The sequence below is a fragment of the Anser brachyrhynchus genome (genome assembly GCF_964034855.1).
Source record: "Anser brachyrhynchus genome assembly, chromosome: 7".
NCBI classification, from domain to species: Eukaryota; Metazoa; Chordata; class Aves; order Anseriformes; family Anatidae; genus Anser; species Anser brachyrhynchus.
Window position 1 is genome coordinate 41,786,048 of NC_137701.1, and position 25,569 is coordinate 41,811,616.

The 25,569-nt window shown below is 36.4% G+C and overlaps 1 protein-coding gene and 1 long non-coding RNA gene across 8 annotated transcripts in view; one reads left to right on the plus strand and one right to left on the minus strand.

Annotated features, from left to right (window-relative positions):
• The window catches only part of TANC1 (tetratricopeptide repeat, ankyrin repeat and coiled-coil containing 1), a gene marked incomplete at its 3' end in the record, with an annotated part of 95,227 nt that overhangs the window by 17,652 nt on the left and 52,006 nt on the right, over positions 1 to 25,569 (plus strand). For 3 of the 7 annotated variants that reach the window (XM_080600006.1, XM_080600012.1, XM_080600007.1), the window contains exons 2-5: positions 4,106 to 4,231; positions 5,907 to 6,089; positions 7,117 to 7,191; positions 20,923 to 21,126. In XM_080600006.1, coding sequence (XP_080456132.1) covers positions 6,041 to 6,089; positions 7,117 to 7,191; positions 20,923 to 21,126 — 328 coding nt within the window. In that variant the 5' untranslated portion in view covers positions 4,106 to 4,231; positions 5,907 to 6,040. Of the gene's footprint in view, positions 1 to 4,105; positions 4,232 to 5,906; positions 6,090 to 7,116; positions 7,192 to 17,163; positions 17,321 to 20,922; positions 21,127 to 25,569 lie in introns of those variants that run through there. The other 4 variants (XM_080600008.1, XM_080600010.1, XM_080600009.1 and 1 more) reach the window with 4 other exon arrangements.
• Positions 1,547 to 20,907, minus strand: LOC308198184. The gene is made up of 2 exons (XR_013953718.1): positions 17,268 to 20,907; positions 1,547 to 1,906 (listed from the first exon to the last, which is right to left on the minus strand). It is a non-coding gene; the product is annotated as an uncharacterized lncRNA (long non-coding RNA).

Below are 25,569 nucleotides of genomic sequence, written 5' to 3' on the forward strand. Positions count from 1 at the left end.
ACAAGCGGGGAGAACGATATACCTGAAATTACAGATCATAGTTTAAAAGAGTTTCTAGAGCTACTAGTTATCTAGATCTTTTTGATGTTGGGTCATTTTCCCCAATGTAAAGTAAATGCAGTCAGTTATGGCTTCTGTGAGGGCGTTGGTGGAGAAGGGAGTGGAAGGAAACGTTTGTTTAAATATAATAAATCTGTCCTTCCTTTAAAAGGATGGATAAGGGAAAAAACGGTCAATACAATTGACTGTTGGTATGAGGTGTTTTGTTTTTTTTTTTCCTCTTGTTTCTTTGATTTTTTTTTTTCTTGTTGATTTATAGACCTGTCCTTAGTGATCTTCTCACTGGCTAAGTATCACCTGCTAAACTGCCAGCTTTCTTCTTAACTGGAGCTCTTTTCAGCTCTGTGTCAGGGCAGCATCAAGGCTTTAAGCACAATAGTGTGGGTTTTTTTGTTTGTTTGCTTGTTTGTTTTTTCCCCACAAATAGAGAGCTCTGATCTTTTCTTCTTCTGACCTGGATGCCATGTTTTTCTTGTTTGAAAAGTGCAGTGTACAGGGTGCACTTCCTGAGAGTTCTCCCCGGGCTTCTATTAAAAACAAAATGTAGGACATATGAAATAGAAAATGAAATGACGAGGCCTGCATTTTGAATTATATCAGTTTGGGCTTCCAAATTACGTGCTACAAAAGTTTCTGAGATTCCCTCATACTTGCTTGTTACCTTTTAAAATTCAAGTCTGTAACTTAGACTGCATATCTTTTCTGCGGTTGTCCATGTTGATCCATCAGGATCCACTTGATGACTCCTTTATAAAAGCTCACTTAAAATAACTCATTTGATACTCAGCTAAGAAAGGCTATAAGCCTTACTGGAGAACTGCTAGGCTTTCATTAAGTAGTGTGCTTATGCTCATCAGCTCTTTGGGTTATTTAAAAGGAATTATATGTTTATTGGAAAAACACGTTGGATTCAACTAGTTGTTAACAGTGTGTTGAAGTGGTCTTGGGAATCCCCGAATACTGAACTAAGTCTGGATGTAATACCGAAAATACTAAAGTCAACCACAAAATATAGTTCTTTTGTAGTTAGAACTCTCAGGCAGGGACTACACTGTTACAGCTTGGGACAGGTTTTCTTTATCGCCTAGGATCCACTGTCATGCCTGAAAAACCTTATTTATTTCACTGTAAAAGCAAAGATGAATTACAGCTATAAATCAATAGCTCCATAGCTGTGTATATTTACTGCTTTACCAGCTTAGAAGAATATACAGAGTAGCACATTATCTGCTGGCAAAAAAAAACATTTTTCCTCCAGTTCTTACTAGACTTTATGATTATAGTAAGAGTAGGGGAGGGGTCTCTGGTAATCTGCATGGAATAATTGGTTTGTATAGCTTCTTTACAAAAGGAGCCCAAAGAACATTTTGTTAGATTTGAAGCCAGACAGAATTCTAAATGCCAATTAAACTATGTTAACAAATAAAACTAGCTTCAGTTTCATGTGAAAGTTGCCCTTAGGAGACAAGGTCATACGTGATGCATGATGAACAAAGACATGAAAGTTTCACCTTTTTTTTAGCCTTCATTGGTGAGCATAGACAACTGCAGATAGATGAGAATTGAAAGAAACTGAGATGGAAGTAGTGAGCATTCTGCATAGGAACGATGGAAGCAGTTTACACTGTGCTGTGTTCATACTGTAATGATAGAAGAAAAGGAGAAAGAGGTTTGAAACTCATGTAAGCAGTATTTTTACTTATTTGTCAGTTAAAAGGAGAAAGGGAAGAATGTGGGAGACATTTAGTTGCTGTTGGGTTTGATATGCTGATGAAATGGGTTTTTAGGGCTGTCTCACAGTTCTTCAAGTAATATTCTTCTTAAGAGCTGCTTTGGTTATCCTTCTCTAGAAAAAAAAAAAGACTATTAGCATACTGTTATTTCAAACATAAAGTGCTATGCAGCAGATTTTTTTTTTTCCCACTAGGTTATATTCAGTCAACCCACAAGTTTGAAAGTATATTTTTAAAAGGCAACTCACTGACAGCACACATTAATTTTTAGGCAAGTGGACAGTGTGTTTTCTTGCAGTAAAGCATCTATGGATCCGTAAATTCAGTTTTCCTGTCGCACAAGGAACACTTGTACTAATGTTAATGACATTAATAGGTCTTGCCAGACTCTACAGATGAACTGTATGCTATATCGGATTTTAGAAGCCACGAGCTTGCCCAGGTTACATGTTTTTTTTTAATTACCTGTATATATACAACAAGTTCAGCCAGTTTATGCTGCCAAATTAAACATTCTCTTCCAGTTCTACAGTCTAAACCATTAAACCAGGATATAAGCACTTAGAGCTTAACAGTTTTTCAATTTGTTTTTAACTTCATTTATTTTTTCATACAACTTAAAGGAATTTAAGATGATACAGCATCACAGGACAAGACAGTGATGCTTGTATTAGAAGTTCTATATTTGAAATCCAGGAGGTATGGAAGCCTGTAAAGCAAAATAGCTTTATTTTTGCTTAAGATTATGCACAGTGTTCAGACAATCTATTCTGATGTTCGTGATAGGCAACATTTTGCTCAGAAGCGAACTTGAAAATGAATTGCTTTCCAGCTGACAGGTAGGAAGGCAACAAAATTAAGGTCCTCCCTTTCCTTGCAGAGGGCCAGTTCTGTGTAGGAATCTAATATATGTCTGTAGAAATTGTTTATTATATCCTTAGTACGGGATGAGTATATTTCCTTCATTGTGAATCTAGGCCAAAATCAGTTCTTTTTTTTTTTTTTTTTAAATTATTATTACTCTTCCACCTTCTCTCCCCCCACCCCCAAGTCATTAACTTTCTCTCCTAAACTATGAACTGTTGGGATTTGCTAGGTTTTAGTATTTCTGTTTTAAATCTGTTGTGGGAGCTCTATAATGGGAATCAGCTGGAATATTTGGCTCACCAGTGAGCTGACTTAAGAAAACACCTATGGTCTCAATGAAGTGAGACTAATATAATTAGAAAAAAACAGGTGATCACTAGCCACAGTCAGTAAAGCAGACAAGAGTTTGATGCTTTCACATCATTTGTCCATTGGATTCCTCTTTGTGCCCAATATAATTTCCACGGACTTTTTTTTTAAGGTCACATTTCTTCTGTCTTTGAGCTGCTTCTGGAGGCTTCTTTTAGCATTGAACCTGTTTACAATTCTGTAAAAGTTGTTTTATTATTACTTTTTTTTTGGAGGCTCAGCTCTGTGAAACCAAACATATTTACCCTCTCGTATTCTTTGTATTCTTTGGTTCTGGTTGCATTACAGTACTGAGCTGTATCACTTCTTTGCGGGGGGCGGGAGGAGGGGGAGTGCATCCAGTGTTCTCTTTAAGGCAGAACTAGATTAGATATGCTCTTTGAGCTTTAGCAAGATATCAGGAAAACTATTTCTGTGTTCATAAGATGATACTAGCCAAATTTTAGTAAAATCTGTTGTTCTGCGAGATTTATGATGTTTTAAAGTGTTTGTATGTAAAATTCGTCATATAACATACCAGCAATATGTAACACTGAACAATTTTAGAGGAAACATGAAACTTTCAAAGCCAGGCATAGGTTAGAGAATAACAAATTAAAAATGTCTCCGCAAATCTACCTAGACTTCCCACTCTTCTACATCTGCGTTATGTTTCAGCCCTGAATTACATGACTGAACACTGTTATCTTCACTAAACGCTTTAACTATATCTGCAAACACCTGCTTACGGGTTGTAAAGATTTTTTTTTTAAATTAAAAGCTATAATACTCTTGAGTATAATTACCTCAATTGTGACCTACTATAATGAGCTGGGAAAATTTTCATTTTAAGGAGCTGTCCAATTGCATGTAGAAATGAGTTCCAAAGAACCTATGACCTTCAAACTGTAATAGTAAGGTCAAATTTATATATCTGGGTTTCTGGAACAAATGACCAGTGTCTAAACATTAAGCACAGACTCTGTGTTTGTTCCAAACTCACACATGTAGCAGTATCTTAAGTTGCGTGGTGTGAAGTGGCTGGAAGGATTCAAGAAGAGCCAGAACAATTTACCTCTTTTTTTTTTTTTTTAAAGAGTTTTGTGCTAAAATTTGCAAGATCCTTTCTGAAATGGTGTTCAAGATCATGGAGAGGAGAACAATGGAGTTGGAATCTACTTTTTGTCAGAGGAAATATCAACAATATTCAGTTTGGCTGATAGGTATGAAATATATAACACAGCTGTCCTCTACAGTACTGTGCTTTACCCAGTTCTGTGAAAACATCAGAGAAGACTTGTCTTTGTGCAAATAACATTCACTACAGCATTTTCAGTCTGTCATTTTGTAGATATAATGCATAGCTTTCCTGGGTCCCAGTCAGTGTGCTGTAGATGAAAAAGGGCATTATTTTCTTTGTAGGCATCCTTTGGAATATTTGAATGAATAGGACACAATTACATAATTAAAGATTTTAGCACAGTTTATGTACAAAAGAACAAATTTGGATTGTACAGTCCAGCTTTTAAATTTCTAATTTCATAACTTTTTAATGCTTGCCGTCGTAGTTTTGGCATTGTTAATGTATGTAAGGACCTTTTGTTTAGTCTGCAAGTTTGAATCTGGTGCTGTTTAAAAAAGATAAGCAAAGAAAAATGTGGTTTGAAATACTAATAAAGATAAGTGTTTCATACAGATACTGGGAAGTTAGCTCTGTAATATTAAAGAACATCTGTAATAATTCAAACATGCTTTTATACATAGTTCTCAATGCAAAATCATTCTTCTTTCTCCCTCATACCTATTTCAAGCTAGGGGAGATGTTTGATTTTTAAGTGCTATTTTAGGACTTGTTGGTTTTCCACAAATATAAAATGTTTATTTGACTCTTTAAAAACAAACAACAAAAAACAGGCTCTATTTAACCAAAATAATATTATATTCTTCCTCATTCAGTATATTTCTGTAAGGTATCCCAACTTAAAACATTCAATCTAGCACGGGACATTGGTTACTTAAAGCAAGGCTACTTAGAGCTTCAGAGTTTGAACCATTTTCAGTATTGGAAAAAAAAAAAAAAAAAGCCATTTCACAGAATCACAGAATCATCTAGGTTGGATGAGACCTCCAAGATCACCGAGTCCAACCTCTGACCTAACACTTAACAAGTCCTCCGCTAAACCATATCACTGAGCTCTACATCTAAACGTCTTTTGAAGACCTCCAGGGATGGTGACTCAACCACTTCCCTGGGCAGCCCATTGCAATGCCTAACAACCCTTTCAGTAATTTTTCCTTCTTATCTATAGTTCCTTGACTAAGTGTTTGCTATGGCATTCTAGTGCCCATGTTTATTTCGGGGCTCTTGACTTGCCTCTGACAGCACAGAGCAGAGGTGTGGGAGGCACTTTGGAAAGGGCGCTGGGCTGGCCCTAAAGGGTCTCATCCATCTGGAAGATTTCTGTCGTTAATCTACTTTTCATAGAGCTGGAATGAAGATGAGCTTTAAAGCTTACCAACTTTTTTTCATGCCTAAAGCATAAGCTTGTGAGGCTTACAGCTTGTCTTGCCGTTTTTGTTTTGTTTTTGTCCCTGTGCCCAGCACTGTGGTCAGGCAGATGAGCACATTAACTGGTGCAGATCTTTTATCCTCAGCCCAACACTTCTTACTCAAAAACCACAGCTGAATGTCTTTTCTTGCAGATGTCTGTCTGAGCTGTTTCAGAGATAAGTATTCTACTCTTTCCTTATGGGCATGCTCTTTTCCTGTCCTTCTCCGTCCTTACTGGTCTATTCAGAGTAGATCTGAAATATAGGCCGTTCCCTTCTGTGTAACAGTCTTGAAATACCTAGCAGGCTAATGTAATTACGTCTCACCGAATTGTCTGTTCTCTACAGTAAGCAACCTGTTACCTGAGTTTGGGCGCTGGCACTCCAGGCCTCTCAGTGCCCTGTCCCAGGCCCAGGCCTGAGCTCTGAGCACTGTGGAGCGAGGGCTCCTCCAGAGGCGTGGTAGCACCCTGTGGCGAGGAATGGTGGCTTTGGTTGTTCGGAAGGCAGCGCTGCTCCTTGTACGACTTAGTAAGTGGCTTGTTGTCTGTGTCATCTGGCTGTTTCCAGCTGATCATGTCTGAGTCTCTCAGAAAATTCAAAGGAAATTTTTTCTTCTGTATAACAGTGGACCTGAGGACATTACTTGTTGTACATTCATGTTGCATATCATGTGCTAAACTGAGGTAGCTTTGCAGTTTTTCAATGGAGAGAAAAAAATAAATAACCTAGAATTTATAGATGCTTTAGAAAGGTTTCTGAGAAAGAACTGCTCTTCACCGTTCCTTGCATTGTTTTCCCTGTAATGGAAGATAGTTACCTGAAACATCTAAACTGTCTTCCAATTTTATAACCTAGATATATTTTTCTTATACTTGTAATTCTCTGAAATCTGCAACTGCTGCTTGCTTGAAGTTGACTGTTAAATTTGAGACTTTGAGCGCAGATCAGGAGACCGAAATGCATGTGCTCACAGGCATGAATACGTGGACGCATATGTCTGTACATAGCCGTGATATGGACTGCAGTGATATAATTTGCTGTGCTGTTCTTGTGTTGGTCAAGAGTGTGTTGTATAGGTGAAAAACATTGGTGTGGTGATACCATGTCCCATTGTCCACTATCAGTTCTGTACTTCCACAGTTTGGAGTCTCCAGCTCATCCAGCCACCTCACCAGTTCCTTCAGCTGCGCTGATGAGCTCAAGTCAGGAGTTGGGCTTTTACTCTTTTCTGCTTTTGACAGAGTGTCCTACAGTAACTTACACAGGTTTAGCCTTATAACCTTAATTACACATGGAATGTGGAGAATGCTGTATTATTTTTCTTTATAAAAAGGCAGCGAACTCTAATTACTTAGTTCAAGTATTAAAAATTCCTTCTGCTTTAGGACTTTGCTTAACAAAGCTACATTGAACTAAAAATAAAGCCTGCCAATAAGTTTCTTCTAATTACCTCACTGTTTTATTTATACTGATCCTACCTTTGTTTTGTTTGGTTTTGTTTGAGTGGCCATTATTAATGTTGCATTTAATTGTGTTTCTCTTTGTTATCCTTTAGGAACAACATTTAAAATGTTAAAGGCAGTTTTAAAAAAGAGCCGAGAGGGTGGAAAAGGGAACAAGAAAGAATCAGGTATGAGTATTAATAAAATATTTTATAACGTAGATGAGTTGTGCATTATAAGTTCAGCGATTAAATTTATTCTGTTGCAGCAGTGATGCCCAGTCTTCAGGGCAGAGGGTGACCAATATTGCTTACGCTAAGTGTGGGGAGGTTTGTGTGCCATAGGCCCTCTGCTTTGACTAGAGTCTTTACATGCAGAGCACTCATTTTGTGCGTAAGTAGGAGGTCTGAAGCTTCCTGGAAGTGCATATCCAGTGCACTCATTCTGGAGCTGCTGCCAGGAGGAAGGGCAGATGAGAGCAGCTTGCTCACTTTTCTTATCATAGAAATACCGCGAGCAGGATGCATGTATTGTCTTGTCAGCTTTAACATGGTCCAAGGTCAGAGGTTCAGAACCATGAACTATAAAAATCTATTTTAAACTACTTTTTCAACTATGTTATAGCAAAAGGTTTATTATGTGTTACAGGAGATATATATGTATTGTTAGTCATGTATTTAGGAAAAAATACATTGAAATTAAGTGAAAATTTTTAAAGTTGGTTATCAAGCTTCCATCAAGTTCTGATTTTTCTTTTAACTGCAGGGGTTTTTGAAAGTAAAATTAATCATTAACAATTTTTAATTAATAGCAGAATAAGTTTTATTTTCTATTAATCTTAAGTTTAGTAGGCCACTACCTAATTGTATTGTATTTAAGGGAGAAAGTAATTAAGAACGCTAATTCCTGTTTTCATGGGCAGACAAGGACCAGCAATGCTCTTTGAGAATAAGTAATAGTCAAAGAAATGCAGGTGTTGGTGGCTGAGTATTAAACCTGCCTGCTTTGTGCAGGGTATGCTGAAGCCTATGTGAAGCTCTAATGCCTAGAAACTTAAAGGATCTCCATGACAGTTACCTTTTCCCTCACAGTTCTATCTTTAACTGGGAACTATTAATGTAGATTAATATATCTGATTTTCTGGTTAGTTTAGATCCTAAATTATCTGTAAGAGTGAATTTATGCTTTTTGGCAACACAAATTTGTTACTCCCAGAATAATAATAATAAAAAAAAGAAGTAAAAGATTTAAAAAAATAGTCCTTTAATGCACTAAATAAGTACTGTGCACTACAGTACATAGACTACCACATTCAAACTGTCAAAACCTTTAAAACAATTAATCACTATATTTGCACTGAAAAAGAAGTTTAATACGTATATTGCCATGCTACTTTTAAAGCTGTACTGAGTTAAAGTCCTACAGGGAAGGGTTTTTAAGTGTTGTTTTGCAAAAAGCAGTTCTGTGTTCAACTGGCGGGTAACTCAGAAAATTCTTGGGGTATTCTGAAGTTTACACTTCACCACATCATCTTTCGAAGTGACTGAATGATGAGAACTGTTCTAGAAAGAAAAAACCCTGAAACTAGAACAAAAATGCACAGAAGTGATCTCAGAGCAAGATGAAAGGCATCCTGTTAATATTGTATGTACCACTAACTTGAAGTTAACAGCTGGAATTGTTTAAACATAGTAGGCTAAAGATTTCACTAGTGAGGCTTTCCTTGGTACATTTTTCTTTAAAATACTAAATGGAAATTGCTTTAACCTCAAAAGGAAAATTAGCTTGTTTGGAACGGAGCTTGGACCACACTTTAATCAAAGTCTGAAGCTTGAAAAGCCTTTCTCCTCTAGGTCAGAAGATCAGTATTTTCTGTTTTGGGATCTGATCACATCTATCTAGAGTAACATCTGCAAAAGAAAGGGTTTCCTCACTTTGTTTTAAAAAAAATACAGTATTGCTATATCCTTGAATGGAAGGGGTGCTAGGGTATATAGTTTTTACGGTTTCTTTTTTGTTTTGTTTCTCTTTGCTTTAAAAGCAAAAATCTAGTTTGATGTATAAATTGAACGATGTGGAAATGAAATACTGGGAAAAATCAGTGAATAATTCCTGGCTGATGAATGCTAGAGTAAGTAGGAGTGCAGGAGCTGCTTTTTAAAATGAAGTGATTAATTTATGCAGTGGTTTCCAGAGGTTTGGGCATATTTTGTATTTGAAGATATTTAGAAAAGTTTGGGAAAAAAAAAAGGTGTGCATTCTGTTCTGTGTTACATCCACCACTTCTCGTGAAGCTGTGTTCAGTTTCATAGTTCTGTCTGTTTTATTTCAAATGACTTTCCAATTCTTTCAACTGTAAGACATTTCTGAGTTTATTTTGGGAAGGTATGAAGCAAGGCAAAGAACATTGTTCAGCCTGTAGAACTTATTTTTTTGCTCACTCCTCTCCATGACCCCTAAAATCCAGACAGGGAGAAACAGAAATTGTTTGAATTGCAAAGTTGTCCCATTTCATGGCCCTTCACATTCTTGATGACAACATCTTTTTAAAATTTATTAACTCTTCAAAGAACTATGAAGAGGCTGAAAAGGTATGCTAATGATGGAAGTTGACTTGAGAGTTGGTGTGGAAACATCCATCCTTTCAGCCACCACATATGAGGGTAGTGCAATAGTATATTTAGATTTTTCTTTGAAGTTCATGGTTGCATAAGTTTGATTTTTTTATGTTGATGAAGTTTTGAAAAAGTTTTCAAGTATTTCAAAGCTTTGGAATGTAGCAGGAAGTAGACGAGACAGAAAAGCTCAGTAGTGTCAAACTGAATCTGGTTAGGAAGACTTCTGTGACCTTCTTTGAGTATAACTTGTTTAGGAATAATAGCTAACAGCTAAAAAGGTAGTAAAATATTAGGTTGCCACAGCTGTGTCACATTTGGCTGTATGAACAAGCTTGCAAGCTTGTGCTGAGGTGCACAGGTAAATCTATCTTTCTTTGCATCCTAGTAGAAAGAGGTGAAACATTGACGTACAGAATTGCAGGGGAAGAGCTGTAACTTCTGAGAGCTTTGTCTTGACTATTCATAATTGTCTTGTTTTAACTGAAGTCAAAAGGGGAAGAGGTTGAGGCTAAACTGCAATAGGTGACTCTTAAATAGAAGTAACCCCGGTTGTCCCACAGTTTCACTTGTGTATAAAAAAAAAAAATAGCCTGAAGTTGGCATAACTTAAAGCTGGGTGGGATGACTCCCGTTTTACTGAACATAAGTTAATGTTTGTGTGTTAACTATATCTTACTGTTTTTGTATCTGTCAGCCCTGAAGAACCACTGCAAGTAGGAAAGAGGAGAATGTACCTGAATTGAAGGCACAACTGTAGTATGAAACAGTCTGGGAAGGGGTTAAAAAATGGAAAGAAATTAAGACTGTCAGTGCAGAAATAGCCTGTGTGGATTTTAATGTTGAAATTGGCTCTTTTGCCCTGACATAAGGTCTTAAGAGCTGAAGATGTGCACAACATTTTTGAACCCTAACTGCTAAGTATATTTCAATTTTTAATAGCTTCTTCAATTCAGGGTTATACTGAAAAGGAGGGTCACAAGAATGAGAGCTGATGCTTTTAGGAGAGAGGCTACCTTATGTGTTATACTAAAGACTAATAGAGGGCTCTTATATACACATTACCTTCTGCTCTAATCAGGTGGGAGTCGGTGTTGTGGGACTGTCACTTGTGAATGGAGAAATGGCGCCTGGTGCTACTCCAATAGCAGCACACTAGCAGTGTGTAGTAGGGCTTGGATCTTGTAATCACTTCCATTACAATTCTTCTTTCCTACAATTGTTTAATTACTATGGGTTTATCTAGATGTGTCTGGGAGGCATTGATAAGTAAGTGAGTATTGTAGGATTAGGTAAAATCTGAGTGAAGCAAAACTTGTGTGTGTGTAAATGTGCATGTACTTACGTACAGCATGAGTGTGGTATGTGTACATGTACGTGAAAGAGACCAGCGTTGACAGCACTTTCCATAACAAAACTTAGTGAACTTATTTCTAATTGTGAATTCAAAGACAAGGTCGTTGGTATCATATTTAGGTAAACTGATGTGCCAAGGAAGCAAACTTTTTAACAAAGCAATTTTTTTGATCTGAGCGTCCAACTTCTGCACTTAAATTTTCCTTTGTTTTCTGCAGTAGAATTTTCTGTCTGAATACCCATTCAGACAGTCATTTCTATGCAATGGAAGTTGATTTCAGCGTTGTCTTGTACTCCTTCCTTCCACTAAAATGATGTACATACTTGATGAAGCACAAACTTGGGGTAGGGGAAACCACACAGTCTACACCCTTCACATGAAACTAACAGAAAACTATTTTATGATTGTTGCGAATCAATCAGAAAAAGGGTGAGTGTATTAAAGTGAGTCCAGAGGTGGACCACAAAGATGATCAAGGGGCTGGAGCACCTCTCCTACAAAGACAGGCTGAGAGAGTTGGGGTTCTTCAGCCTGAAGAAAAGAAGGCTGTGGGGAGACCTTGTAGTGGCCCTCCAGTACCTAAAAGGTGCCTACAGGAAAGCTGGGGAGGGACTCTTTGTCAGGGGGTGTAGTGACAGGACAAGGAGTAATGGCTTTACATTAAAAGAGGGTAGATTTAGATTAGAGATGAGGAAAAAATTCTTTACTGAGGGCGGTGAGGCACTGGGACAGGTTGCCCAGAGAAGCTGTGGATGCCCCATCCATGGAAGTGTTCAAGACCAGGTTGGATGGGGCTTTGGGCAGCCTGGTCTAGTGGGAGGTGTCCCAGCCCATGGAATGGGGTGGAATTACATGGACAAGGTCCCTTCCAATCCAAACCATTCTACAAACAGAAACATTTATTTTTGTGTCCTGGGAAGTAATCCATGGTTTTCTAATGTACACTGGGCTGCAAATATACAAGAGTTACTCTCTCAATTTACCTTTGTTTCTTAAGGTTTTCATTCAGTCTTAGAAACAACATAAAAACGGTATTTTCTCCTTTCTGTAAGGTTATTGTCATAAAATAAATATACTCTCTTTAAACTCTGAAAGAGGTTCTGAGTCTTTGAAGATCACTTAGGAGTTGTCTTTTCTAGTGACAAGTGACAGACTTAGGCTTTTTAACTGGGAGTCTGTTAGTGTAACTCTTGCCAGTTATTATGACATCTCCTTAGGGCATGAATTTTCTTTCATTATTCTTTGCTTTTTGTCTTTTTTTTTTGTTTGTTAATGGACTTTATTTTCTAGATGTAAGATGATCTAATCTCTGTCTTCACTTCTACCCTATGTTTCTTTCTAAATCCCCTGGATATTTCTCTGCTACTTGTTGTCCTCTTTTCATAGTTGACTGTGGATTGTATGTTTTCCAGTTTCTTTCCTTGAGGTTTTGAAATTGACTTCTGTAGCAACTGGGAGATGTTCAGCCTCTGGCCTCTCTTGCAAGGAGTTGACCTTTGTTATTTTAGTATAGCACACAAACTTCATACCTTTGTGTCATAATCCAAGAAATCAGAGTCAGAAGACTGTTTTCTAACTCAAATTCTACAGGGTTTCTTTTAAGTCCCCTTGTCTGTCTCCATGATATGATGATTTTATAAAGAACATGTTAATAAGTCTCAGAATGTAAACCAAAACTACTTTTAAATTATGATTGTTTTAGTAGAAGTTATACTCAGCAACACTTTCTTAAATGCTTAAAAATGCTTCAGAGGAAGATTTGTATTATTTCCTGTTGGTTTTATATGCTGCCAGTTACTGTGCAGTAAACATTTATGTTTGTTTTCTTTAACTGTCCTAAGTTGGCAAACTGCCTGCATGGGAATCTGTTTTTTTTTCTACCAAATAATCAAAAGATCAGTAGATATATAATAATTATAATGGATTTTAACTTAAAAAGAGATGAAAATCCCCTATATTATTTATCTACAGAACATGCTCAATTATTTCCGTTGACTTTTTAGTAGCATGAGCATTGTCATTCTGTTGACCCAATATCAAGCCTGAAGGAACATGAATAATGGAAGTATTGTGCTTAGTTTGCAGTGTTTTTTCTGCACTAAATCCCATCAGACTTTTAACATCAAATGTAGTACACAGCATGCATGAAAACTTCATTGATTTCAGTAGAAATTAATGTGGCAAGTAGTTGGGATTTTTGTGTTTTCTAGTTTAAAGGATTGTTTGACTTCCATGTAGTGCTCAAATAACAAGGGGCAAATTATTATATCAACAAAAAGGTAATATTTAGAACATAATACTGCAGTGCTGTAGAGGTAGAGAATCTGGAGAAATAAGAATGAGATCAGCGTTTGTGATTTCTGGATGATGAAGTAAAGGGTATGGAAGTACTTATTTAATGTTATGCATCATATTCAGTGGTCGTCTTCATGTTCCAATTTTTTAATTGGGGTAACAAAGTTCCATTATCAATATTCTTTCCTTGGATCTTTTTCAATTCTCCTGTAGATCAGACTTAATTTTTTACTTTAATCTTTTGAGGCTAAGTTTCCTTTGTTTTTTCCTTCTTGTATTCTGATATCTGTATATAAATATCTTTGACTTAAGTATGGTAGTACAGATGCTTTTATTTCTGCATTATGTTCTAGTTCTAGACTGACATACTCTTAATCTTTTTTCATATGTTTAGTCTTTGTATTGGTGTTTTATACTAAATGACTTGGATGAAAACTCAGAATTTCAAATTTATTTCTCTTTTTGTATATGTTCAGATTTAGTTAGGAGATGGATTACAGTCTGTGTTCTTACAGAGATATAAAATGGCTTTCAAAGGCATGTAACTTACACTGAGTTGTGATCACTTGTATAATATTCTGCCATTCTTGTTTCTTTCTGCCATTCCTGTTAGCATAGGCCACTGTTACAAGCCTGACCAACAGTGCTAGTGCAGCACTTTGAATGATAAACCTAAATGTGTTTAAATTTCCTGATTTTTTTTTTAATGGCAACTAAATTGCTACTTTAAAAGTGAAGTTCCTATGCAAGAAGGCATAATCTTTTATTAAGATCCATATTTATTTAATCATTAATTAAAATTCAGTGTTTTCAGGGTTATTTGCCTGTGTAGAACTTGCTTAGTTGGAATGGATTTTTGATCCCCACTTTTTATGCATTATGTCTCATTAAACATTGGTATCTGACTAAATATACTTGTAACTAAGCTGAGAGCAGTGACACCTTCAGATACCCTTTTAGCAAATTCAAAGGCTTGAAATAATTAAATAAAATAGTTTAAAGTTTTGAAGTTTTATTTAGTTTTAATAGTTTTAAAACTAAATATGCAAATTGAATTGGCATTTTCTGTCCAAACTCTTTATGATGTTAGGCTTTGAATTTTAAGTGCAAAGGTAAAGTACGTATCCACTAGCTGAAGCATTGAACTTTTACTGGAATACTTTCAAGCTTCAGTGTGACTTTTGGCTGTTGCTCTAAAAATATCTTGCAACAGAAGAGGCATTGTTTCATGCTTAAAATACGGAGCTGTTTTTGATTATTCTATGTTGCTTTGCTTTGCCCATTTTCTGTGTCTGCTGACAGTTATTTAAGAACTTAAACTCATTTTTTGCTGAGCAGTGAGTATTTTATGTGGGGAATGTCTTTTCCCAGAAGCTAATTCCAGTGGTAAATCCCACATAGATATGAAGGGGGGCAGGGGGGAACACACCATGATCCTGCTCTTGAAACACATGTATAGAAATAACATCAGTGGTCCTATTAACCTCTATTTATTTCCCTGTTTTAAAACTGTTTCTTTTTTTTATTCTCTTAACACTAAAAGAGAACATGAGTATTTTGTATGCTGAAACAGTAATCCAGAGTTCAGACAAATGCTTGAAAGTGAGCAAATAATTTCAAGTACAAGCATAATCACAGAAGAATCACAGGATCACCTAGGTTGGAAGAGACCTCCAAGACCACCTAGTCCAACCTCTGACCTAACACTAACAAGTCCTCCACTAAACCATATCACTGAGCTCTACATCTAAACGTCTTTTGAAGACCTCCAGGGATGGTCACTCAACCATTTCCCTGAGCAGCCCGTTCCAATGCCTAACAACCCTTTCAGTAGAGAAGTTCTTCCTAACATCCAACCTAGACCTCCCCTGGTGCAACTTTAGCCCATTCCCTCTCGTCCTGTCACCAGGCACGTGGGAGAACAGACCGACCCCCACCTCGCTACAGCCTCCTTTAAGGTACCTGTAGAGAGCGATAAGGTCGCCCCTGAGCCTCCTCTTCTCCAGGCTGAACAAACCCAGCTCCCTCAGCCGCTGCTCGTAAGACTTGTTCTCCAGAACATCTCCGTCTTTTAGTTCAATGCCATTCCCCTTCCACTTTCTAGTCTCCTGCCCCAAAAGTGTTAGGAAAGTGTGAAGTTTGCAACTGTTGCATAGTAACATTTGCTTATAGCTTCTTTGCTGTCCACTTTATACCAGAGTCCTACCTAGTCAGATCTGGGCAGTTCTAGTCAAGTTCTTGTTTATTTGAAAAGTGCTTTTGGTGCTCTTTACCCTGTGGTGCATGCTAGGAAGCTTTATAAGCAATAGGGTGCTTTTTTTAAAGCATCTTTAAGCAGAACTTAAGTTTACTTCTGGTATAGCACAGTTTTTTATCAGAAATATTTTTAAATGGGCCAGGACTCTTTTATTTCACTTAAGCATGTAGATTAAGGGAGTAGAGGACAAATTGTCTATCTCAGAGTTAAATACTGAGAGATAACTGTAGAATATTGTCTGTCCTGCAGTTGCTGTCAGTATTTAGACCTAGTGAGGGAACCTGTGTTTTGGTTGTTTTAGCTTTCACTGTTTTGAAGATTGAGATCCTGCTCCTTTATGATAAAATAACTTGAATTCTAGCATCAGCACGATACTCTAGTTTTCATGCATTCTGGTAAAGTAGTTTCCATTCTTCTGGTTTCTAAGCAACTTTTATTGAATGAAAAATGTGTTTTATTATGTTTAATAGTGGCATATATATTGTAAAGGTTTTCATTTTAGTTATACTCTCCATTCAATATAAGGTTTAGTTCAATCGTAAAGTTCAAGTTTTATTTTAAGGATATTAGGCTCTACCAAATCAGTGGTACTTTAGTCAGCCATCCTTGTATCTTTTTGTATCTTTAAAAAAATAATAATAATAAATTTTGTTAGTCTGATTAAGCCTTTCAGTTGCATCCCTAGGTACAACTAAACTGGGATTTGGTTTTCATTCTCAAAGCTTTTGCTGTGTGGTTTTAAAGCTATTAAGTTTTTTCTATGGTTACTTTGACCACTGAATAAGACCTCTGGTTGTCTGTTGTTTATGAAACTTTGTTGTCCAGGCAGTGGAACATATGCAGCTCAGAGGGTTTCAAAAATAGTAACTGGGACTTCACAGGATCTTTCTTTATGTTTTAATTTGACATCAGTAGAAAACTTGTGAGGTGTCATCTTCCGCCTATTCCAGAACTGATGCTTGTCTCTTTGACACTGGCGTAGAGACCAAGAAATGTAATGTAAATTTAAAGCAATAAACAGCATTGTTCTGGTGGCTAAAATGTTTAAAATTATTAACCTTTCAGTTAGTAACAAATAGCTTAAGTCAGTAACATCTGATTACATTCTGCCATTATTACAAAAGAAGTGTAATTTGACAGCTATTTCTCGTGTGTTTTTCTAGTACTGTTTCATTAATATCAAGTTGTTCTGTGGAAAGCATAAAGTATTATTACCTTGTGGATTTGTCAGGCTTGGTAATTTTGGGTCGGTTTTGTCATTTATGTAGAGCCAAGTATCTTATGGGAATTTTCATGTAAGTTGGATAAAATGTGTAGGTTTGGTCATCATCCCAATTTATACAAAATAGAAAATACGTGATTAGGATAAATTAAGTATAAAGAATAGATTCTGAGACTTAAGAAAGGATGTTATAAGTATATAAAATGAAGTTTGCCAGCCCACATAAGCAGAAAAGTAATAGAGCTATAGCCAGCCATAAATGACATTACCTATGTGCATATAGAACATGCCTTCATTCTGTACTGCTAGAATAACAAAATCTGTAGGTTGGTTTAGGAGATCCCATAGGACCAAGACATTGAGGAAGTGATCTGCTGCATCCAAAGATCTTTGCCTCTGATTTTTCTCCTGCAGCTCTCACCGTGATACAGACCCACAAGCCTATATAAAGTTGCTTCCTCTGAGGCAGGTACTGCACTGGGCTGTCTCCATGGGAACTCAGCATCTCACGGGCTTACCTTGGTGCGAAGCCACAGTTCTGCTGCTGTGACCCCACTCTGCGGTGACAGGGGTGAGCCTCCTGCTAGTACCAGCTAGAGGCAGGATGTATTTCCAAATAATCTGCACCATTTCCCCTGGCACATTTACTTCTTTGTGGCTCCCCACTCCCTCCCACCCGCTCCCCTGCTTTCTTTATCCCTTGCTTCCTCTGGGGGGGGCAGAGCATGTGTATGGTTGTGAGGGAGAGAGCCAGTGGGAAGGCCAGCCGTAAGAAGATGCTTGGGGAAGAGAGAGAACAAAGCAAGCTGCTGTGCTGCGCACCCTCATGCCAGCCTCTGCCTGTTGGGGGTCTTGAGGGCTTCCTTAACTGCAGGTCGCTTTTAGTTGCATCAACAGGTTACTTCCTTGTGTACAGCCCTTTGAATCCATGTAAGGTTTTAGCATTTAAACGATAAAGGTTTCCAGTTATTATTACTGTGAGAGTCCTTTTTGAATTGCTAAGACAATAGTATATATAGACAGTAAAACGTTTCAAATTATTGTCATGATCAAATAATATAAATTTATTGTTTAGAGATATGCTACAGAACTGTATTCAGCCCTGTGTTACTAAATTTTGTAGGGCTTTTCCATGGTGTGTAACATTTCATATACAATAGAGAAGGATAAATTAAAATTCATGCATTTTATTAAGAAGACAATGAGTTAAACACTGCTTGCTTCCTTCACAGTAAAAGGGAGTTGTAGGTGGACTTATTAACCCTGAAGGGGGAGGAAGTAATTTCCGCTCTTTGTTCTCTTGTCTCTTGCACACTCTCTAGAGGAATACTTACACAAAATACAGCTGGAATACTTACACAAATTCCAAATTACACCTGTGGCAACATATCCAGTTAAAAAAAAAAAAAAAACAACAGTATTTTCTCATTGTAGTCACCTGTATGACTGCTACTTCCTTGCTTTTTGTTTGCATCCAAAGGAAAAACTGAAATGAGCATCATAAGGTTTCTTTGTGTTCTTCAACAATTTAGGAGGCAAACTTGCGTGTACTGTATTGCATAATCAATAACGTACTTAACATGAAGTCTGTGTTTAAAAACAGCTATTGTCAAAGTTTAATTCTAAAAGAACACAGAAAAAAAAATCCTTAGCTTCTTGATTTCACTGAAAGTATAATGGGAACCCAGTGATGTAGATAGGAGATTTTAAAATGCTGAGATGTGTAATTACAGCCTCTAAATTTTTTTAGCTTTTTATTTTAGTTATATACTTGGCTAGTACTTGTTTTTCTTTTAAGACTGGTGTTTTACAGCTAGTTTGCTCAAATGTTGAAGCTGTTTTTCTAGTTCCCAGGACTTTAAACCAATAGTTACACTCCTGTAATTGTTGCAAAGAAATTTAAAAAAGAATATAAAGTTAGTTATTTAGTTTTTAATTTCTGTCCTGACTTGGTTAAACTTACTTGCTGTTTCCTTGAAATCATTACCTGATTACCTGTTGCTATGAATTTTGTTTGAACAAAGAGAACCTTTGGAAGGTGATTTTTAAGTTGGCTTCAGTGGAGTAAGAGAGTAAGTTTCACATATATAAATAAAAAAAAAAAAAGTTTGAATCTAGCATAGCATTCTTCAAGGTCATTTATCTTACAAATACGTGTACATAGCCATCATGTATGGTTCTTGTGAGGAAAATAGTATGTCTAGAAAAAAAAACACAGCTTAAATATTTGCAGCTTTAGAAATACAGAATTAGTCTGTAAACTTCAGGCCTGTTTGGTTTTCTCATCCTCCATGTGTACTTCTGAAAAAGAGAGTGGTAGTTAAATTGGCAAAAATATTTTTACTTTTCTCAAAGGGCTAGGTTTGGGTTTTGCCTTCTGTCACAGTGGGGAAATCTATTGTATGCACTTAAGGATGCCTATAGTGGACTGTGGTAGGAGAAGAGCTCTTACAAACTGAAGGCAACAACAGCTGAATGACAACGGAATCAACAAGAAAGGCTGTGAGAAAAATCTCAATTTTCTTCAGACAGGATCTTCTGTGAAGCCATTTTATTTGCGATTGCAACGGCGGGTATCCCGCAAGCAGGAGCGCACAGTAAAAGTTTATCGTAACCTCATATTCCCTATTACCCGACACCTGATTTCTCCACTGTTTCCTCGTTGGCTGAGTACTACAGGTTCATAGCCTACTCGACGCAATTCTATACCCTATATGTACAATTTTATTTGACTAACCGTTAATTTCTCCTTTTCCTTTTTTTTTTTTCTTTTTCCTTCTTCTCTCTTGATTAGAGGGGCTGTGATTTGTTTTTACTGATTTCATACTGCTCATCCTGTTTTTGTTAGCTATCTCCTTATTTTGGGACAGCGGGACCTTCCCCTTATCTGCTTAACATACTCCCCGCTGCTATGCTACTGTCATGCCTGCACAGTCACTTCTGAATATGCAAGGTTAGTGGAATTTTCCACTGCAAAAACACCTTCTATTGCAAAAACACAACTTTGTTTCTCACAAGGCAGATCTTATAGAGGCACATCTATCTGAAATTTTTCCTTATTGTAAGAAAATAAACATATGGAAAGTTCATATTTGAAAATAAATTGCTTTTCCTTTGTTTGTCTGTTCTTGTACTTTGGATCCCATACTTCAACTGTGCTGCTTGTTGCTGCACAGATTAATCTAAAAAAAATACTCTGTGTACTGTCTCTCCTCTTTGCATCAATTCGGTTTTGCTTTTTTACCTTTGGTCACACTGATTCAATTTTGACAGCAATTTGTGTAAATTATTGAGCAATACCCTAATTTGAGTATAAAAAAAGCTGTGGTTAGTTAACTTTTATTTTCAGCTGTTTTTGTCATCTGACTAGGAAAAACTGAGCACTTTCAATATCTATTTCTGCTGTCTTTGCTCTCAATAATGATGCAATATATTTTTTCTGTTGTTTCAAAAACATTTTTGATTTAGCTGAACTTGCATTTTCTGCACTAGCAGGATATGTCTATTTTCAGTGCATTTCCCTATTTTGATCTGCTACTTAGTATGTTGTGAACTAATACTTTGCTTCTGAGACTTAAAAAATAAATAAATAAAAAATAAAAGAAGCTATCAAATTGCACATAACTGGACTTCTGTTTTGCAACAAAAATAAAAAGGCTAAACTGTCTATGAGTGTACTTTTTTGTGAGACCCTTTTAAATTAAGTGTAGGGCGGTCACCCAATGAAATTTATCTTCTAACTACTTTTCAGTAAAAAAAAAAAAATATTTTCAGATAGTCATTGAATTTGAGGATGTCATGGTAATCCTAATATACCTTTAATCTGTAGAGAAAATTTTGTCTTCGTAAGAACTGTAGTTTTGCCTCTGAGAATGAAATCTGAAAAATTGTTTTGTTGAAAGTGAGTTTTTTTTTCTTCCCTCTTGCTATCTTTACTACAGTAAAATAAAATTTTGCTTGGTTTTGTATTTTAAATTTTTCTAGTGGATTAAATTTTTCTAGTGGATTTTCTATCTGGATTCTACAGTGGAGGGTACACAGTGAGAAGTCTGATCATGCTGACTTGGTGCTGGCAAATGTATATTTTTCTGTGTTAAATACTTCTGTTTCAATGAAACTGCCTGACTCTTGTGTTGGTATATCACATAACAGATGACAACATTTTATTTTTAGCAGGTGACTCCTGCCCAGAGAATGCCTTGCAGATTGTTGCAACATCCGGCCACAATGCAGATTTCCCCATTGGCAATCAGCCTGTCTCTGAGGATACTTACAGAATGAACTTGGCTAAAGGAGTTTCAATGTCTCTTCCATCTTCACCTCTGCTGCCACGCCAGTCTTATTTGATGCAGTCAAGATCAAACAAAAAGTCCCCAGGTAACATGAAACCAATGAGCAACTCAAATCTTTGTAGTATTTTGATTCAGATTTGACACAATATAAAAGTAACACTTTCTGACGCTTTATATAAAGTAACACAGTAAAGTCATGTTAATCCTTTGCAATGAGAACAAGAGCAGTGAAGGCTTTTTGCATGTTCTCAGGTAAGAAAAAAAAAAAAGAGAGAAAAGATAGTTGATGATTAAATGGAATGTATTATTTCATATGGCAAATGATCATTCTAATTTGTGTAGTAGATACCTTCATTGAAATGTCTGAATATGTTTAAAACTGATAATTTATGATTAGTAACTCAGTTAAGACAGCTGCAAAACCCCGTGTTCATATATATGTTAACAGCAGTGTAAGAGTGACCTGTTATTACTAATGATTGTAAGTATTTGGCATACCTATTAAGTATGCAATATTAAGGCAGTATTGTTTCAGGAAGTTGTTTATGGTTTAAAGCTAATTTATTTTGCTTATATCTACACATATTAATGTATTCATAGTTAAATAACTGCTGAAGTTGTGGCAAGAAACTTACTAATTTGTAGAGGTTGCATCGTTAGTAATGACCATGTACTTATGTGTGAGCCTTACTAAATAAGGTACTCCATCTGGTTTCCCTTTTTATCAGCATTCTGCACATATAGATCATTCCAGCACAACAGCATCAGTTGAGTTCACTCAGGTCAAAGCTTGAGCGTCAGGTGAAATTGTCCATATTCCTACTACTTGTGCAAACACTCAACAGTTTTAAAGTTCTTTGTTGTAAAATTTATGAAGTTTAAGAACAAAGACTGGCAAAAGTTTTTTGTCAGCACTGAGAAAGGTCTTGATTAATAACCCATTTTACATAAAATTAAAGAAAAAATCTTGCTCAAAGTATTACCAGAGGATAGTAAATACAATTTGTTAAGTGTTCTCAGTTTAAGTTGTCTGTCAGTATTTGATAGTTTAGGTAAAATTTTGAGTCACAGAAAGTATTTTGATGTTTTGTCTCTTGTTGCAATTGATTTGCATAATAAACAGCTTCAAAGGACTTTATCCTGCCTTTTAATGTAGAAGGAAATGGGATTTTTGCCAAAGGCTTGAAGGAAGGTCAGGATCTAACTCCTAGTTTTGTTACTGTTGGGAAAACCTAACTGCATTGTAGCTAGCGTCAAGATACTATCTGACCAACCTCGTAACTCCATTTGGATTAGTGAGGCACTTTTATAAGCAAAGTAGAGGCTTCTGTTTCTCTTGCAGGAAATGTATAAGAGTCTAAATTTTAAATGGAAATTTGTATTCACAACACCTTTAAAAACATCTCACTGTGATGTATAGACAAAAAAAGGGGGGGGGGGGGAGATTTCTTAGGTTTATGAAGTGTTTTGAATACATTGGCATTTGTGTTGTTGTTTTGTACAAATACCTAACCAGGTGATGGGGTGCAGGTAGAAACATTCTGTGATATTCCTTTGAGTTTCAACAAATTAAAGCTGATGGAAGATGCTTTAATATAAATGACCTAGCTAGCATCTGGGAGTAATAGAAAGCAAGAGAATACTGGCTGTACAGATTGCAGAGGACTATGTTCAGTAGCATATGAATAGCAGGTTGAGTTTTTTTCAGGATATGGTGGATAAAAGCATCAATGATTACATGGAAAGTTAAAGAAATGTTGCAAAGTTAAGATGTAGTTATTCTAACCTGTGGTAGAATAAAAAGATGTGGTAGAATAATAGATGTAAGTTATTCTAACCTGTGGTAGAATAAAATTCTAACGTCGATCCTTCCAGTTTACGGATGTATATTTCAATGTGAACAATACTGTTAATTCCTTTTAATGTCTTTGCTCTATTGCATTGCATATTTTCAAAGGAAAAAAATGTCCCTTGAAATACCATCATTTGTTCTACCTTTGTTTCTGTTCTGTAGTTCTACTTCTTATAAACCAAGCATGCTGATGGTCATATGTATATCACAGAAACATAGAATGGTTTGGGTTGGAAGGGACTATAACGTGATACACTTGCATAACTTATTTCCTTGAATAGAAGTTCTATTTAGTATCTGTTAGACTGAAGCAATATACTGCATATTCAAGGGTAATAATGAAAGAGTATATCACTAAATGCCAACTGTTTTTTAACGAAGAGTTTTTCCTAAGTTTTTATTGAGTCTGAAAAATTTATTTAAAAATTTTGGTCCGTAAATTAAAATCAGTCAGATTTTCCGGACTTTGTGTTTTGGAGTTATTAATTCAAAAATAGAAGCTGTAATTAACCGATAGTTATTTGTACTAATGTTCATGAAAACATCTAATTTTGAGGGCTTCATAATTAATACATTTCCACTTTTCTAGCAAATGTGACTACAGTCTAGGCTGTATTTATCCAGTCCTGCACCTGTGGTAGTTGATTTAAAAATAAGTATTTAATCAAGCTTATATGAACAGTGAATAACAATATTCCTGGTTAAAATATTTTAAAATAATACGTGGAGGAATGTTTTTCAGTAAGAAATGCACTGTAAAATGTTTCATGTTTTTGTGTAACTGGTGTTAATATTCAAACTCTTTCACAGAATTAGATTCTAGTTTGTGATGTCTAGAAGAGTAAAAACTTCAATGTAAAATAATTAACAACTTGCTTTTACTGCTTCTCCTTTCCTTGCTCTTTCTGCATATTTCCAAGTGGGTGTTAATCTGCAAATTCTGAGGGATATATTTTGATTTGTTGTTTATGATTTAATTTCTTCTCTTTGCTTATATTCTTTACTATCTGAACAGCAAGAGTTACCATGCTTTGTCATTTCTTCAGTGTGTTATCATTTAGAGTAGGATGTGGACAAACCTTTTCCTTCCATAACTGCTTCATCCACTCACAGTCTGATTATCCACGGCATAAAACTGTTGAAAAAAATAGCATTTCCATCAAAAGTGATTCAGTTAATGATGGAAGTATGTTCTATATTTCATTCCCTGTCTTTTTAGAAAGTTTCATGCTCATAGATAGATGGTGCTTGAAAGAAAGCAAATTATCTGTATCCTGTTAAGCAAAAGGTATTGCAAACATTTGGAACATCTTAGTAAATTTTGGTAATATACCGTGTCATTATCACAGCAGTACTATGAGGGGGAGAAAGAAAACAGCAGAATGCATTCAAGCAGCGTGTATATCCAAACAAACAGTTTAATTCATAATTCAAAACTATGTAAAAATACTTTTTGCCTCATTGCTGGCAGGCATGTTATCCTTACTCAAGTGAACATTTGCTAGTTTTGAAGGATTATTTTACCTTATAGGCTGTTTCAGTTTTCTGCTTAGTTTATGTAATATGCAATGGTAGGAAAAGGTGTTCTACTGTAAATGTGCCCCCCTTTGAACGTTGTATACCTCCAGGTAGTTTTCTACTCCAGATGATTTAGAGGATAGAATGGTTTTGCCGGAATGTATTAGCTGCGGAAGTACTGTGGGTAATGTGTTAGTTTTGTTCTGTCCCTTTAAACTAAGAAGATTTTTTTTCCATCATTTAGTCTATCTGTTCCATGAATAATGTAATTATCAATTCTCAGGTTTGGACTGATCTCGCTGAGAAAAGCTCTTGGGGACCTTAGTATTTAGCAAGCTTAGAGGTATCTGTTCAGAACAGGTTTGGAAATTGCTAGTCTGGGGGCCCCCTGAGCTAACACAGAACTTGGGTTTAGTGTCTTTTTTTGAATCTGTTATTCTGATTGCTGGCATCCCACTTTTCATTCCCCTTCTCTTGTTCACTACCCCTCTGGGTAGTTCAGGCTTGAACTGATCAGTCTGAAGTCAGTCTCCATATGTTAAGAGATCAGTATGTTAGCTATTTTATTGTTTCTATTCTAGTGGACGGGCGTGCTGACAAATGTGCCCAACTGACAGAGACATCTTTGCTGCAGCGCATGTGTGGTAATAGCTGCCATTTTGCCCATCAATCTTCAAGTAGCTCAGCCCCTAGAATCTCATAACCCATGGGCAGGCAAAATTGTGGAGAGCAAGCTGAGCTTCTTCCCTGGAACACAGAAAGCTGTACAGTCCTGTTTGCACAACCTTGTGTGAGTGACATTGTGTTTTAATTATTTGCATAGGAGGTGGGGGAGTTTTTTGTTTGAAGAGCTTGGAAGAGTACCAGTGCTTCTGGCTCCAGTTCAATCTTCAACTGTAACTATAAAAGGAGGGAAGAGAGAAACTATATCTTAAGTTACTAAAGAGCCAAAAATTATTGGCAGAACTAAAGCTACTGGTTTGTTTGGAGTCAAAAGCTTCCTTAATGAAACAGTCCATTGAGGAGGTGGATAAAGGAGCAGAAAAAAAACAGGACAAGGAAAAAAGGTTTTCAGCAGGAGGACTTTGTTTGGGAAGGGGAGCAGTAAATGAAAAAATGCCACAGTAATGTGAGTTTCTTCTCCTATAAAGCTAGAAT